General features: G+C 38.6%; 1 protein-coding gene across 1 annotated transcript; it reads right to left on the minus strand.

Moving 5' to 3' along the window:
* Positions 1–846: 846 nt before the first annotated feature.
* Positions 847–7,778, minus strand: HSPB1 (heat shock protein family B (small) member 1). The gene is made up of 3 exons (XM_075195124.1): positions 7,297–7,778; positions 2,875–2,938; positions 847–1,143 (listed from the first exon to the last, which is right to left on the minus strand). Exons 1-3 carry the CDS (start codon positions 7,691–7,693, stop codon positions 954–956), a joined length of 651 nt encoding a protein of 216 aa, XP_075051225.1. The 5' UTR covers positions 7,694–7,778; the 3' UTR covers positions 847–953.
* Between the last annotated feature and the right edge of the window lie 9,262 nt (positions 7,779–17,040).

The following is a 17,040-nucleotide window of genomic DNA, read 5'->3' on the forward strand; positions in this document are numbered from 1 at the left end:
TTCCATACTCCTTAAATATTCTACCTACCATGAATATAACACTCACAGTGGGGCACGCAGGGGGGATTTCTGAGTCTCCAGAAACCCCCCCTGCGCTAACTAAGTGGCCACTGTCCTATACAGCAGCCGCGGCGCTGTCAAAGAAGCGTCCGTGGCGGTGCTGTATTGTATAGAGCACCGGCACGGACGCTTCTTTGACAGCGCTGCGGCTGCTGTATAGGACAGCGCTGCCGAAACGGAGCTCTCTCTCGTGGTTTTTTTTGGGGGGTTTTTTCGGTCAGGGGGGAGGGGAACCTGACAATCCTGTGTGCGCCCCTGACTCAAAAAACAGAAATCAATGCTTTCCGAGGTGCATACTGAATCCTTCTTTGATATATAAATCTCTATAGATAAGCCCCTCCTATCTTGGCTCCTATATCTGTAATAACAATAATTCTACGGTAGTATTAGATTGTTAGAGCTTGTGGTGTTTTATGTGTATTGATCATTGTTTTCGATAATCTGCGTTGGATATTTATTTAGATAAATGATGGTTTCTCTAAGGTTGCTTACACACTGGTGTCAAAAATCATGCTTTAATACTCCATGCCCACATGAACGCTGCCTGCTGTACTCCATTAACCCTCTGGCCAAAAGTGCAAATGTAAGTGTTCTTCAAGAGCCATTGAAGTATATAAAAAGTCATACAGACTAACAGAAAAGTCTGCTAACAGAACCCTACTTTTCACCTAATAAGATACGAACATATTGTTTTGCTAGTCTTTATGGTGACAACCAGGACTGGGACTGAGAACACTTTTTCTAATAGTGACTGCTAGTTAGTATATGCAAGAAAGACAGATGCTATTTTTATTTGTAAAAATTTATTTTTTAAAACTTTATGTGTGTAAAAAGATGTGATATTAGACAGAAACCTAGTGAAACAAATCCGGTCATACATCCTTTTTGCCCTCTCATTTCTTGGCAGCCTCTTCCGCTTTCTTCGTCTCGGATGTGCCAATCTCAGCCCGGCTTTGGAAAGTTACTGGAATAGTGATCTCTGCAGACTGGATTGCTGGCTTGGGGAGTGGTGCCTCTACTGTCAGAATACCGTCTGGGGAAAGAGTTGACGCCACAGCAGAAAAATCTACACCTGGTGGAAGACTGAGTAAAGGGAGTCCAATTATAGTTTTGTTGAATGACATATAAATAACTAGGCAAACGTACTCGATTTTATTCAAGTACATCATCATCAATCAAGAGCTCTGTAACATGATTATGTGTACTGCATTTACAGATTATATGTACAGGGAAAACAAAATAAACCATGTTAATGAATTTGATATATATTTAATGAAGAACTGAAATGCCAAGTAAACAAATCTTTGTATTGTATGTATTGTAGCTTTTCAGTACTATATCCTCACAGTAGAGCAGTGATTTCCAACTGTTCTGGTCTTGTGACACTTCTGGGTTTCACTGTAATTTATTGTCATACGCCAATATTGGGCCATTGCAGCATATGAAACTCTAATGATTGAAAAGTTTAAGTACATTTAAAAAGATGTTTCTTATGTCACCTCTGAAGGACTTGACAGCTTGACACCGGTTTACAGAAATGCCCAAAAGAATATATCTGTCACCCCCTAATCCCGGCATACTATTTGGAAATCATAGCTCTAGTAAGATGTTTATGACTGTCCAGGACTGGCAAGACTGCTATTCTGACACTGCCAGAACTAGTTCAAGAACATTTTTTAAAAATATCTTCTGAGCCTCAATCAGGCTCCCAGGAGAAGGTAGGCTGATGCTATCCTGAGATGGCGTTAGTATGCAGCAAAAAAACAGAGTTGTATGGGAACTGCGGTAACAAACAAAAAGTAAGGGTTATAACCCCATCATAAATTAAGTGAAGACCTGCAACAGACAGAATTTTTGGGCTATTGTAGTTTGTTAAATAGATCCCCTAATTTTATAAAAAGGCTACAGGCTATGCACAGTTTAAGCAGCCCTTTAGTCATACAAGGTCAGCTGTGTCTTTTAGAACACAATGGAAGAATGTGCACCTCACACAATGAAATATTGTACTACTATTTCTGTGCAAAGAAGATTGAAAAGCTTGATGGTATGTCCATGTGTTTATCATATTGCACATTTTACTGGAAGTAGACCTATCTGGTCTGATTAAAAGTGGATCACTTTTTCTTTGAATTTTACAATAAGTAAGATCATTGGTAGCTACATACCTCTTAAGTGGAAAATAAGTTTAATAAAAAGTTCAGTTGTTAGCTTGAAACAGAGATACAAAGAACTTTAATTGGTTCCCTGGCTGGAATCCAAGTGTCAGTTCCTTCTAGTCTTGACCAGACCCTTTATCTCCCTTTGTACCTGGCAGCAAACATTAAACACTGTATGACAGTGTGTGATGAAAATGGGCCCAAATGGACCTCTCTTGATTAGAAAGACTCAACAAGATCCCTCTGTTGCCTATTCCAGGTTACATGTTTTAGCTGCATATTATGTCAAGCAGAACTGAATGTGAATTTTATTATGTGTGAATCTCAGTATATTTGTACTATAACATCAAAGTAAAACATTTTAGTAGCAAATGTATACAAATTTTAGTCTATAAATTCAAAACCATTTGACGTCAGTTCTATGTGCAGGATAAACTAAATTTACAGTAGTTGGTTTGGAGAGTGATACGATAATATGTTTGCAATTTATCATATGAGTTGTTGAGAGGTATGTGAGCCAGTAACCAATCCCAGCAGACAGCTGTACATATAATATATATACAGGGAATGGAACATTGCATTTCTCCTTGGTAACATCATCTATTTAGGTTTGAATATAGCAGAAGGAAATAAAATTGCAGTTTGGTGGTCTACTCACGTGTATTTTCGGGTAAAGCATCTAGAAATAAATCCATGCTCATCTTGTTTCTCCTCATGTTTTCCTGCAAGAAAGAAAATATTTAATTATCCATTCAGTGTTTCCATCAGGTGTTCAGTATGTTCTGTTTGAGAAAGCCAAATAAATTTATGCTATGTTTATTAATGTAATATGGAAAGAACTGTGTTTAAGGGGGTCCCGGGCATTGTTCCCAGATAGGGGAACAACTCCTTTATTGCTGTCTGCAGACAGATACTATAAATCTGACTGTGAGATGTCACTGGTCACCAAGGGTGAAAAGCACTGTTTAAAAAATATTTTTATTAAATAGCTTCTAGTTATTCATGTTCTGGAATCTGTCTAGAGTTGGCATATGGGAAAGATTTTTTTTGTGCTCCCAAGTTTCCCTGAAAACCTCCATTAAATATATTCTCAATCACAATATTTTATGGGAACATATATTTCTACATCCATGCCCATGGATGTAGAAATATATGTTCCTGTACAGCACTGGCCTGGGATCATACAAGGACAGCATTATACCTGCAGTATAAACCCTCACTGGGGTGTAACTGAAGCTATACAAATATAGAAGTATTAGAAGACATTCCATTTAAAGTTAATTTATAGAAACATAGGGCCTGATTCATTAAGAAAAGTAAGTAAAAAAAAAAAAGAGTAAGTTTTGTCCTGGACAAAACCATATCACAATGCAAGGGTTGCAAATTAGTTAAATTTTTTGTACATAAGTTAAATACTGGCTTTTTTTTTTCATGTAGCATACAAATACTTGCTTAAATTTTACCCTTAAATTTAAAATTGATCTAGGATATGCCCTAACGCAACTATAAATCTGCCATCATATTTTAAATTGACCTCTCCCTCCAATGCAATATGATTTTGTCAAGGTGCAAAATTACTCATTTTTTTCCTTTACTTTCCTTAATAAATCAGGCCCATAGCGTCTGGTTTCTGAGGATTCCTTTTAGTCCTCTCAGTAAGAATCCCCCTTTCAAAGGAATATCTCTTAACATTTGTTTCTGACAAAGTATTGCCAATTGTTCAGTGCTACATCCTTGTGTAAGTTGATGGATGCATTTCTCATCTCTTAGTCAGATCATGTTATGTCAGTGTAGTGTTCTGTGTATGCATATAGTATGATATAATTATAAAGGGTCCTGTGTGTAGGTGTGACCTGTGTATTTTTACATAGGGTGTAATAGAACTGTATAATGATCATGTCCAGTGGACAGGTCATGTTGGGCATGTGTAGTGTCCTATGTCTTTATAAAGTGTAATAGAGCTGCATTATGATCATGTCAGTAGAGTGCTACCACCATGCAAAGATTTTTGCATTTACTTGCAGTTATTTCATTTACATAGTTCACTTTCAAATCTACCAACACAACTCTTGTCCTCTTAGTTACAGTAGTTTCCACAACATGGAGCAGTATCTGTCAATGTTTTTATTATCATCCCATCTATTTCGATTGCAAGTGTGACACATTATTCCTGTGATAAACATTATATTCACAGCTTTAGATAATTTGAATGGGGATGGGGTTGCCCAATTGGCTGTTATTTATGTTGAAGTTGAACTGATTTATAAATTAATTCGCCAGTGGCAAATCTCTTCAGAATGGTCCCAATCAGTTGCCCCATCTCCAGTAAATCTAATAAAGACATAGTGAACCAAAATAAACATCATCTTCCTGCATTGTAGACGAAAAGTCAACTAAAAAGTGGAATGAAAATTGAATGTGCTGAGACAGTGCTATCCATTACAGAGATCACTGTGGATGCAGGATTTCTTCTTTTTACCACATATAAAGGATATGACTCTGAGGTGCATAGAGCTTTAACGGACTATAACATTACAATCCCAACTGCAAAAGACTCTGTATGTAGGAACCCCTCCCAGCAACAAGCTAGTACAGCTAAGGCACAATTGTAGACACAAAATGCAAAAATCCATGGTTATATTGGGAGTTGGGATTGGTAAAATCATTGCCCAACCCTGGCGAACTGCCCCATCTAAACTAACTAAAACCTCCTAACGCTGCCAGTGAATGGAGGATCTGACCCTAGTAACTACTGCGCATGTGCGACCTTCATCCAGCGATGGATAAGGAGCGACTTCTCAGACAGTTTTTCACAGCCAGCCTTAAAAAATGACCGCCAATTCAAGATGGCGTTAGCTTACTTTTCTAATGGAGTACTAACGCCATTTTGAAATGGTGTTCATTTTTTACGGTTGGCGGTGAAAAGCAAAGATCCTCTCATACTCGATCTGTGTATGGCAGAATTATGCACATTTTTAAAATAATACACAGTATGTTAATTTTGCACGCATGAATGAATCAGTGCGCTTTGTAAATGAGGTCCTGACTGTTTAATTATGGGTGAAATGTTTGATTATATATACCGTCTGCTGTAAGAGCACATAATAAAATCTATATAAACATCTTTTTCTAATCTTAAAAGTATTTTCCCAGAAAAGCAAGAAATCATCCCATCAAATAGGAGAGAACCATGTTAAATTTTCCAAATAAGCTTTAAATAAAGTTTGCAGGCTTGGTTTTATGGTATAAAACCATTTCTTACTGGACATACAGTAAGTGAGATAATTGCTGAGTAAGTCCATTTACCTTTTTAAGGGGTCTATTTAGTCATGCAGTGTTAATCAATATGAATTGCTGCCAGGGGCAGGTGGGCATTTGCCCCTCCGGGCCTGTCCCATAGTGGGCTACCTTGGGCTGGGTCACTGGGCCACCTGCATTTTTTCTCCTTTTAAATGTTCCTAATAGGCTTCTGATTCAAGTTCTTGCCCCCAGGGCTAAAATTTGCCAGCCCTCCCCTGATTGCTGCTTATCGCAGTGATGCATCATTAAACACAGCTCAAATTTACCCTCCAGGGCTGCTCTGGGAGCCCCAGAAAAGTCCCCTCTCCTCCATGAACTGTTTTTACTATTTACCGGCAACCTAGTGCTGCCAGTGATTGGAGGAAGTGCTATCCGCATATAAGGGGTCTGCTTTGAGAAATGTTAACTGGGTTATGGCAGGAGAAATCTATGATCATTGAACCCTTCATAAATTATGGGATGGCCATTTTACAGAGAAAACAGGTGTTTTCTTCATTTTTTATGGCTGATCGCATGTTAATAAATAGACTCCTTTGAATGAAAACATATCCTATTGTGTCTTTCAAGGATTAGAGTTGAGAATAATTGTCTGTTTTGCTAAGAATGTTCTATTCTAATGCTTTAAAAGAGTCATTTAAAAGAGCTGCTAATATATCCTGGGGAATTTGAGATTGCCAATAGCAATTAGTTAGACTTTATATTTTAAAATGCTCTAGAAAGTTAAGAGAATCAGATTATTTTCATATGGTCAACACCATGTTTTCTCTGTGTACCTGTTTTCATAAATACGCACAGCGTATATATCCTAGTTAGTATTAGCCATAATGTGTAACATCAGTACATATTGAATAAATATAACTCAATTCAGTAGTCTTTCCTTGTGTTGGTCTCAACTCAACTCAGAATTTAAATGTTCGTAACAATAAGATTTTTCAGTGTTCAGGATAATATTCAAACTCATGTCTCACGGTTGCCAATTATACTGCATAGAGTGATCAATCCACTACTTATCTAACGCTTAGTAACAGATTTTAGAATCCCTTTCAGCAGGCGAGGAACACGGCAACCATAATACTCCTCTTCTATGCAACATTTAGTATTGTGTACTATACATCTTGTTGTAGCATGCATGGTAGCAGTAGTATTAAAGGGAAGAATCTAGCATGTTCATTTGTTTTTGGAAATTAAACTTCTTCCACTACTAAATTGGAATCCTGATTACTTTGCACAATATGAAGCTCCCAAATTTTCATGACAGATAGAGGCTGTTAAAGAAACTAAGACAAAATGCTGTTCATTTTACAGTTATTATTTCACTATTTTACTATGATGACTTTAATATGTTGTATAGTGTCCACTGCAGCTGTCACTGTCATTAACTTTGGTAGTAGCTATTGCTGTGTAATGTGTGCATTCTGAAAGATGTGACAGCACCAATTATTTTGAATTCACAAATGAACAAATCAAAAATTAATTTCCTGCTTATAATCATGCGATAACCCTCCACAGACATTTCCTGGGTTATGGACAGGACAGAGTTTTTAGTTAAACCAATTTGGTAAAGCACCAACAAAGTGCCTGTACATGCATAGCCAGTATAAGGCCAGTAAAAAGCCATAGCCAGTATTATAGAAAAAATAAATGATAAAATAATGCATATTTTAGCGATATAATAAAGTCTAAATTAATTCATATTTTGTCATTAAAATGTTTCTTGCAGTTCATTGATTTGTCAATCTATAAATAAATAATTAAATATATCTATGCTAGAGAAACATACCTGTGATTTCCACAATTCCATCTTTAGTTTTTACGACCAATTCTTCTGGAGAAAAATGGTTAACATCCAGACTGACCTTCCAGCTGTCCGATGTTTGACGGATCTCTGAGATTCCACTACTGAGTTGCCGGCTCAAGGCCCTATTGAAATCAGGTACAGTTGTCCCAGCAGGGGAGACAACAGCTGGGGTAGTAGGAGGCACGACATCCATTGACTGACTTGGAAAGAGACGGACATAACCTGGCCAGCTGGTGCTAGGTAACTGGTACCAGTCTTCAGGTATTCGTGGCATACCAAATGATTGATCGAACAGTCGGCTTGTGCCTTGGTACCAGTCTCGGAATGGATCCCAGCTTGGGGTACGGAGGAAAGTGAAGGGTATTCTGCGCTCTGACATGATAATCTTGTTCTTTATGCTTGTGGGTCAATTAAGCAAGTTGTCTTTGCTCTGTCTAGGCTTCAATCTGCTGTTGGCGTTTGGAGGGTGCAGCTGCTTTATGGAGAGCCAAGCGTTTATTTTTAGCAGCTGGCATGAGTGTGCTATTATTGGAAATTACACAAGTGGTTGTGTTGGAAAGTTCTCGTGCCTCAGCATAACAATGCAGTGACAGGCTATTTATAAATAGGTATGTATCCTCAAGTATATACTGTGCATATTGACATAAAACACATACTCATAAAAATGTTAAAGTTGCAATAGATAAACACATAAACCTTCTGCAGGGACACATTTGTGCTCCGACATTGTGTAGTTTAAAATAGTGATGTAATCTGTTAAAACAGAATCAGCAGTAGTTAATTATTTTGGGGCTTACAGTACTATTATGTGCAAACAAATTATCCTGGAAACCCCTACGAACTAATCAGATGTTTGTTTTCATTTATTTAAATTGCACTGCGAAAATACCAGCTGAAAGCCAATTGGCTTCTCTGTGTTACATACAGCGCCACCAAGTAGCTCCCCTTCCCCCAATATATGCAGCCAAGGCAAAAGCAGGTGCTATGTGGGGTGACCAGTGGACCAATAGGAAGTTATTGGTCTGTGCAGTTACCCATCATGCTTAGAATCTGGCTTAGATGGAGTTGTGGATAGTTTAGAGAGCCAGAGCCCTGAGCCCTGGGTTGTCACCCCATCAACTACTATTATAATCTGCCACTGTGTACCTGTGCCCCTGGTTATAGCACATTTGTGCACATTGCACAATTATACAATAGGCCTGTTTTTGTGTTTGTTGTGTATTATACCTTGCTTTTATTTACTTTCATAAATTTCCCCAAAGGTGTAGTGAAGTAGCAGTCAAGTTTTGAGAAATATTATAAATTAACCAGGCAAAATCACGTTTGCTCACTACATGGTAACAAAAAGGCAGTTGTTGTCAGCGCTAATTCTTAACACTGTATATATGAGTGTATCTAGCAAAATGAAAACATGAGGTTCATGTTTGATCAAAATATGACAATCATGTTTTCATTTTGTAGATACAAACAGATATGCAGTGTTAAGGGTAAGCGCTGACAACTAAGAATAAAATATATTATTGTATTAGTGCTGACAATCAGGAGCTGCCCTGTTTTCTGGCTTCTGATCCCTAAATCAAACAATATTCATGAAATTCAAAAACAGAGATGGTGCTGCCGATCAACAATCTTATACTCTAAAAGACTATACAAAAAAAATGTGTAATATATGTAAACTAAAATCAAACTCTCTGTGAAAAGTATTAAAACTACAAAAACAGCAAAACTTAAAATCTACAATAACCTAAAATGTACAACCATCCCAAAGTTCATGGAGTCCAATTTCTAGTTGATCAAAAAGACCAACATCAATTTTTCTTAAATCTTCCTCCCATGGGATATAGATATAAAAATATTAAGCAAAAGAATCAAACATAGTGTAATACTGTAAATAATAATAATTCACATAGATAAAGTTCCTAAAATAATATTCTTCTCTTAGGTGATTAATAATAGTAATCAATACCACCACGTGAGCAACTCACTGCCTTTTTAGAACCACACCTTTCATTAAACATAAACTTTGCGTTTTCCTCATAAAATACTCTTCGGTTTAGCCTAGTCTATGGTTTCAATTAATCATGAGAGTAATGGGAAATGCGCTTCTCTGCTGTCACTCTACAGCTGTCGTGGAAATAAAAGTCCCACATACCCTGACAGCCTATTACTGCATGTGGGAATATACTGGGACATACAAATATTTGCATTCTGTTATATTTAGCCTTCTTTTTCTTCAACAACCCTCTACCACATTCCATAGTCATAATTGGAGATGAGCGAAATTGCAGTAAAATTTTGCGTGAATGGAGATTTGCAGCAGAACAAGGCATTTTTACAAAGCTATAAAATCCAGAGATACAATTTTTTAGTTCTGCTTTCCCTTCCCCATTGTGTAAAGTATTTGTCATTTCAGATTTTGCATAATTTATAGTCCATGAAAAAAGAAGACAGGACAACGATCCATTCATTCTGCTGTATGGTGTGATTGGTATAGGACTGGAAACACTTAAAGCCAAATTGAACCAGCAAAATGTGCTAAATTTTGCTTCCAAATGCAGAAGGATATTTTGTGGAACAGTTTTGAAAATTTAACTCATCTCTAGTTCCAACCACCAAAGTTTCCCATCTGTGTATAACTGGAAACAATTCAATTACTATTTAAGTGCTGTCCCTGCTTTTCTAGAACTAGGTGTACATGGCCTTTCCACAATTCCATGCTTGCCTTTGTTATTATTAGATGCTGAGCAAGGAGCGTTATTATAGAACAGAGATGCATTCTAATAAGGCCATTTTATACAAATATTTGGGCACAAGTTTTAAAGTTGGCAGAAAGCCTGTGTCCAGTTCATCTCCAGAATCTAGAACTCCCCAAAGTTGTTGTCTGTTTCTTTTTCCAAGATCAAATTGCTTATTTACTATAAAACATTAATTTGTCTTTTTGTAGGAATAACAGGTTCAACTTAAATGTCAAATTTCCATGCAAAGTCAGTTTAACCTTCCTTGCTAATGTCTTAACTGGTATTTATATTTTTGTCTCATAAATCCACCAAAGGCTTTTACAGTGACTAAGAGTATTGATGCTTTTAGCAGCTGTGACACAGGCAAACATTTGGCTGTGAGTAAGATGCAAGGAAGGATTGTGAAGTAAGAACTGACTCACACTTGCCAGTACATACTATATGCAGCCGGCATAGCATTATACTTAAGTAAAGGGTCATTTCCATAGAATATTAAGCTTTTTAGGTAATAATCCCCTTGTAAAGAATCTCTCTTGTTTTTTAGATATGTGTTGGAGTGTGTTTGTGTGTGTGATTCAGGACTTTCTACTATGAAATCTTTATTCGGAGACCTTCTTCTGTTGCATTTTAAAAACTCTAGATTAATACATCACAAAGAAAAGAAACAGAGAATTCATCCAGCATACAGATAAAGCAAAACAGCAACATAAGTCAGTAAAAGTCAAGAAGACAAAAAAAAAAGCTAAAAAAGGGGCAGTCTACTTTTACAGCAGCACTTTGGACCAGCTCTGTGTCGTACAGCCTGCATAATCATCTTGGCACAAAAATAGCACAGTTGGAAATCTGTGAAGGTAGTGAACAATTACACTTTGGTGCTGAGGAGTGTCATCACACCAAGGACCGGGGTGTTTCAAAGATCCACTTCATTATCAGCTCAGTTGAAATGCTGGACCCAAAGATGATGCCTTCTCTGTTCTGCATTTGGTGATCTCTGCTGCCTCCTTGAAAAGCAAATGCCTTCTCCTGGACCAGAAGAAGGTTCAGTTGCACTAAATGGTGAAGGACAGTCATGGTTGCCGACGAAACTGCCTTAAGATTTCATATTTTCACTTTCCACTGTTTTTCCTCTTTCCAACTGTCCCACACCACTGATAGGTGCACAGAATTGCTGTACGTGCCCCACTGCTGCATAACAGTAGTAGCTAACAGGGCCGGCGGAAGCTCTGTAGGCAACACCAAACTCCCCTTGGAGGCAGCTCCCTTGCGGATATACACACTTCAAAAACATACTAGTAGGTTAATTGACTGCTATCAAAAATTGACCATAGTCTCTCTCTCTCTCTCTCTGTCTGTGCGTTAGGGAATTTAGACTGTAAGTTCCAATGGGGCAGGGACTGATGTGAATGAGTTCTCTGTACAGCGCTGCGGAATCAGTGGTGCTATATAAATAAGTGGTGATGATGATGATGATGATACCCCATACTGCTTCTTAACTTAATGGGCAATCACTGGGGGCAGCAACCCTTGTTTCTTAGACTGGGAGTGGCGCTAGGCTGTGGCGTCATAGCCCTGAGTCTCTCTCACATTCAGGTGCAACAGTTATCAGACAGATATGGTGTAGCAGCATCAGCCGATTCACAGGTAAACTGTCGGCTGCTTCTCCTTATGTCAGCAGCCGACGCTCCATGTGGGGGGCGCCACAAGGGCATTAAAAACACAGGCTTAGTATTATTAGGGGCCCACTAATGTCTTAAACTGGCCATGCAAGCCATTGTAAGATGTATGATTTATTTATAACAAGACCCAGTAAGCAGTGTTTTAGGAGAAAACAGGAACAGTTGTGAATAGTTAAGAATCTGCCCCAATAATGAAGAAGGCAGGATATTAGAGTGATGCTTTTACTTCTCATGATATCAGAGCGTTCTTATGTTGGAAAACATTCCTACATATCATCTTATATATTATCTTAGAAAGGATTGGGATGCTTAATTTTCTCCAGTTCATAAATTACCTCAATTGTCAGTGACAAAACATTCCAGGTACAAATCAAGGACATTCCCTCTGTAGTAATGTCAATAAAATAAGTGAATTATTATTTCATGTTTTCTGCTTTATAAAAAAAAAAAAATAATAATAAACATATACAGATCATGCAGTCATACATAGGGCTCTATATAGATATTTTGACTGCCCAGTTAAGTTTAACCTTTTTTTTGGTACTGACAATGAAATTCAAACCAGTCTCTAAAAAGTCCATCAGTTTTCCATTGCTATTCAGTCAATGCATTTAACCACTCAATTATTACTTCCCTGAACTGAGATTATATTTCATATATAATTATAAGCACCATTATCAAACCAGAAATACTTTTATCCTATTACATGTACGTACACTGTGAACCTTGAGCAGCTATAAATAATCATATTAGAATCAACTAGAATGCTCTAGTCTCCTCTGCCAAACCTGCTTATTAATAGAATGTAAAGCTGCTGTCCAGCTCCAATTTACTAGAATTTTCCACGGGTGGCCATCATATCCTACATTTCAGCTCCATCTAGTGGTAGAAAAAATGTAGAGCTAATAATGCTTTACATTTTTATTTAATTTTTTGACAATTTATTAGATTGTGATCTTGTGTGTGCTTTTTTTTCTAATGCTTTCTAAAGACCTTCCTGTGAAGGCTCAGCTCAGTGAGGCACAGACTTCATGATTTTTATGTAATTGCATAGGTATAGTACATTTATCTTATATCCATGTGGTACTTCACTTTCTTTTGCTTTTGCCTCATTTCTTTCACTTGGGAGAAAACCTCATGGGAAAATGAGGAGGCACCGACAACTCATGATCTAATGAACTGGGACACCCCTATTGGAAGAAGGATGGCTTATCTTAATTAAGACTTTTTATTACCAAGATATTTCCATAACATTTGGATGAATATGATGTAACCAAATGTAGAACTGTGATTTTATTGTAGCTAAAGTGACTGATTATTCAGACTTATGGTACCAGAGAGAATCACCTTTTAGAACCGCCATCAATATTAGGTGACATGTTCCAGATTGCCCAAGCCTCAGGTCTACCATTCACACCACCCTGACTGTGGGTTGAGCTTACTACTGTATTGTCTTTCAAACTATTTAGTAGTCGGGATAACGCCTCAGTTTAGCATACATCACAGATATTATTAGGCTTGTCGTTGCAAGTAGTGCTTTCCATAACTTCCTTATAATCAAAAACTAATACTGAATAAGTATTTGCCATCTTGGTTCTACACATACCATCAATTGCTTAAATGGAGCAGATTCTACAAACTTGAAAGGCATAATTTCCAAAGCTACCATTTTTGCCAAGTGCGCCTCTAGGGAAGTGCTCTAGGATGTGTCCTCGTGTACATTTTACCTCTGTTTAAAGCTACTATTAGTGATGATTGGCAGTAGTAGCTGTGGCTGGTTTGAAATTATTCAGTGAAATTATTAAATGAATTAACTGATAATAACTGAGAACATGGGGTTTGCACATCAAAATTGTCATTAGGAGCAATTTGGCTCCATAATATTCAACATTTATATCATCATTTTATTATAATCCTTATCACCCTCAGCAATGACAAAACTAGGGGGTAAATGTATCAAGGTGCGAGTTTCCGGCTGGCTGGAAAACTGGAGATGTTGCCTATAGCAACCAATCAGATTTTAGGGCCTGATTCATCAAGGTACGCAAACGCATACGCATCTGTGTTTCATACTTTGAGTGACGCAAACCGTTATATTTGCGTTGGAGTTTGAGATTGAGTTGACTTTGAGTGCCGTATCTGCTCTGTTTGCGCTGCATATGTGGTGTTTTACATAGCTCGAGTCCCGTTTAGCAGATGCGTATGCGTTTGCGTACCTTGATGAATCAGGCCCTTAGTTATCATTTATTTAGTACATTCTGCAAAATGACAGCTAAAATCTGATTAGTTGCTATAGGCATCATATCCACTTTTCAAACTTGCGGAAACTTGCAGCTTGTTTCATTTACCCCTAGATTTATAATTGAAATGTACACTTTTATTGTTTGCATTATCATCTAGATTTGTCTTTGGTTTTTCTCCCAAAAGATGCTATGATGCCTTACTATATACTGGATAAGGGTTGATGTTCTGAATTTTGTTTCCTGGTGACCTTGATGTAGCAGACCTTTTAGATCATGTGTGGCTCGCATTTCTTGCATTGTTAACTTTCTTGATGCTTGCTTGTAAGGATGTAGGTGATGCAGAATTAAAGTCAAGATACTGTCTGGTACTGAAGTTTTGGTTTCATGTAATGTATGATATAGTTCAAAATCCCTCACAAGAGGGTTTGGTTTAAGATCAGGTTGCTCGGCGCCCTAGGCAAAGCTTCACTCACTCCCCAAACCCTCACTTATTTGTAAAGTAAAAATAATAGCTCTTTCCTCCTCCTGGCTGGCTGCGAAGGCTGCAGTCCTAATATAATGATGACCAGATGTACTGATGTCTGACACAGAATACTGTCCAGGCTTCACTGCTGCCCAGGAGCAAATGCAGGATATCTAGAAATGTGGTATTACAAAACAAAACAAAACAAAACTTTACATCACACACCTGTTACATACAGACATGACCCCCCCTGCCCACCAGTTTTTCTCTCACATACGCCCTGTCCTAGGTACCATAACCAGATTTTTTGACACATGCACCTCTGCCCGTAAGCTGTTTTTTTGAAATCCCGCTCCTGCCAACCTCCTTTTCTTAGACATGCCCCCTTGCCAACTAGCATTTTTCTCACAAACCCTCTTGCTCACAAGCTTTTAATAAATGAACAGCTTATTGGTTAATGGTTGAGCAACCATTTATATTTTAATATTTGCCCACTACCTGGCTCTCCTCTGTTGTTGTTATTAGATTTAATATTACATCTACAGACAGCGCCGGTGCTAGGGTCCTTGGCGCCCTAGGCACGCTGTGAGAATTGGTGCCCCCGCCCACTTTAAAAATCGGCACCCCCCCCCCCCCAGGTACACAGTCCAAATTGGCGCTTCCCTCCCCTCCCCACGTCTTTCCTTATCTTACCTGCATTAAACTGCTCCTCTATGTTCTGTCTGCTCCCCTCCACTCACAGACACTGTCGGGCCGTGATGATGATGTCACGCCCGACAGTCAGTGAGCGGAGGGGAGGAGACAGAGCAGAGAGGAGCAGTTTAATGCAGGTAAGATTCATAGCCCCTTTCCCCCTCCCCTCCCCGTGGATTTCTCCAGCCGCTGCACAGTTTTAAACGACCATTGTAAAAAAAAATTAATTTTGAGGCGCCCTGCAGAGCCCGGCGCCCTAGGCAATTGCCTAACCTTGCCTAATGGGAGCGCTGGGCCTGTCTACAGAATACATTATCACATGCAAAAAATAGAGAAAGGTAATCTAAATAACATAGATAATCTAGACCTTTCTCTATTTATTTGCATGTGGTAATGTATTCTGTAGATTAAAATTAATTGTACTAATAGATAGCAACAGAAGAGAGCCAAATAGTGGGCAAATACTAAAAAACATAAATGTTTGATCAACTCTCTAGTTTCTTTGAAATTAATAGGGGTCTATTTATTTCAGTGCGATCAGCCATTAAAACAGAGAAAACGGCAATTTTCTCCATAAAATGGTCATCGCACAATTTATGAAGGGTTTATGGCAGGAGAAATTAACAACTTCTCCAACCATAACCCATTGAAAGGTTTCTTAACACAGTTCCCATTGATTAATTTGGGGACTGTGAAGTTCTTCATTACGCTTTGAAAAGTGCTGTTTTTAGCAGCAGGGTAACACCATCTCAGGATGGCGCTATCTGTCATTTTCTATTGAATCCAGCTGAAGCCTCTCTGTCTTCGCTGGATGCCTTACCCTTGGCACATCCTGCATTCCCAGAGTAGCCCGCCGGGCATGGTGAATTACAGCTGTGCTTCATTAGGCATCACTGATATTTGCAGTGATGCATAATGATTGTCACCACATTGTTTTAATACATAGACCCCATAGTTTGTAACTCATGGGAATGTCTGAACGTACCCCTCCCTCCCCCTATTTTCCCCAGCTACTTCTCTCTAAGTTTTCCCAGCTCCCTTCGCCACTGTTTTCTGTAGCATACTCTCCCACCCTCCAATCCCAGTTTCTGTAGCCTCTTCTTAAAGCCCCCATTTTCTACAGACTCCTTTCCCCTAATTTTCTTTGTGTTAATGTAATTACCCTCTCTTCCTCTTTTCTATTTTTGACCGCTTCTCTGCTTTTTTTTTTTTTTCTTCGGCTGTCTGACTCCTCTCGGCAGAATTTAAAATGCGATGATGCACTGTAGCAACACTGTAATGCAGACATGGGGTCTGCAGGATGGATAACTAGCGGGTGGCAATTGCACCACCCGCATTAACGCAACAACATTATTAATATATATCCGCCCACCGGGCCGACCCCAGAGCCCGGCGCCCTTGACATCTGACTAATGGTGGAAACGGCCCTGTTCTTAGTTTGTAGGGCAGGTAAAAAAAATGTATGCTCATGTAAAACAAATGTATGCAGAATGGATGAAGTATCTAGTTGTTTGCTTTTCATCATCAATGCCTGATACAACTTCACAAACACTTTCTCAAAATTGTTTGACCAGTACAATTTCATTTGTGAGACATTGTCATCAGTATTTACAAACACAGAGGACCTGATTCAGAGGGAGACATTTGCCCATTTACGTAGCGTAGCCTTGCATTTTTTTCACATTATACATGCTCAGAAACTGAACGGACTTAACTGCAGCTATTCAGACCTGCAACTTTTTGGCACTTACGACTCCTTAAACCAGAACTGGTGTGGCATGGGGAGGGAAGGGGTGTTCTAACAAAGCAATGTACAGTAAGGGGGTGTTTGAGCAAGTGAGTTTAGATTCAGACAGTGTCGGACTGGGGCATGAAGGGCCCACCGGAAGACTGCAACACTAGGGGCCCACCAG

Source organism: Mixophyes fleayi, chromosome 2 (assembly GCF_038048845.1).
Source record: "Mixophyes fleayi isolate aMixFle1 chromosome 2, aMixFle1.hap1, whole genome shotgun sequence".
Taxonomy (NCBI): Eukaryota; Metazoa; Chordata; class Amphibia; order Anura; family Limnodynastidae; genus Mixophyes; species Mixophyes fleayi.

Excerpts from the sequence above, each read along its gene's own strand:
- HSPB1 (XM_075195124.1), bottom strand. The coding sequence starts at position 7,693 with ATGTCAGAGCGCAGAATACCCTTCACTTTCCTCCGTACCCCAAGCTGG. Across the intron at positions 2,939-7,296 it reads TGGAATTGTGGAAATCACAG|GAAAACATGAGGAGAAACAA; the intron begins GTATGTTTCTCT and ends TCTTTCTTGCAG. Across the intron at positions 1,144-2,874 it reads TGCTTTACCCGAAAATACAC|TCTTCCACCAGGTGTAGATT; the intron begins GTGAGTAGACCA and ends CCCTTTACTCAG.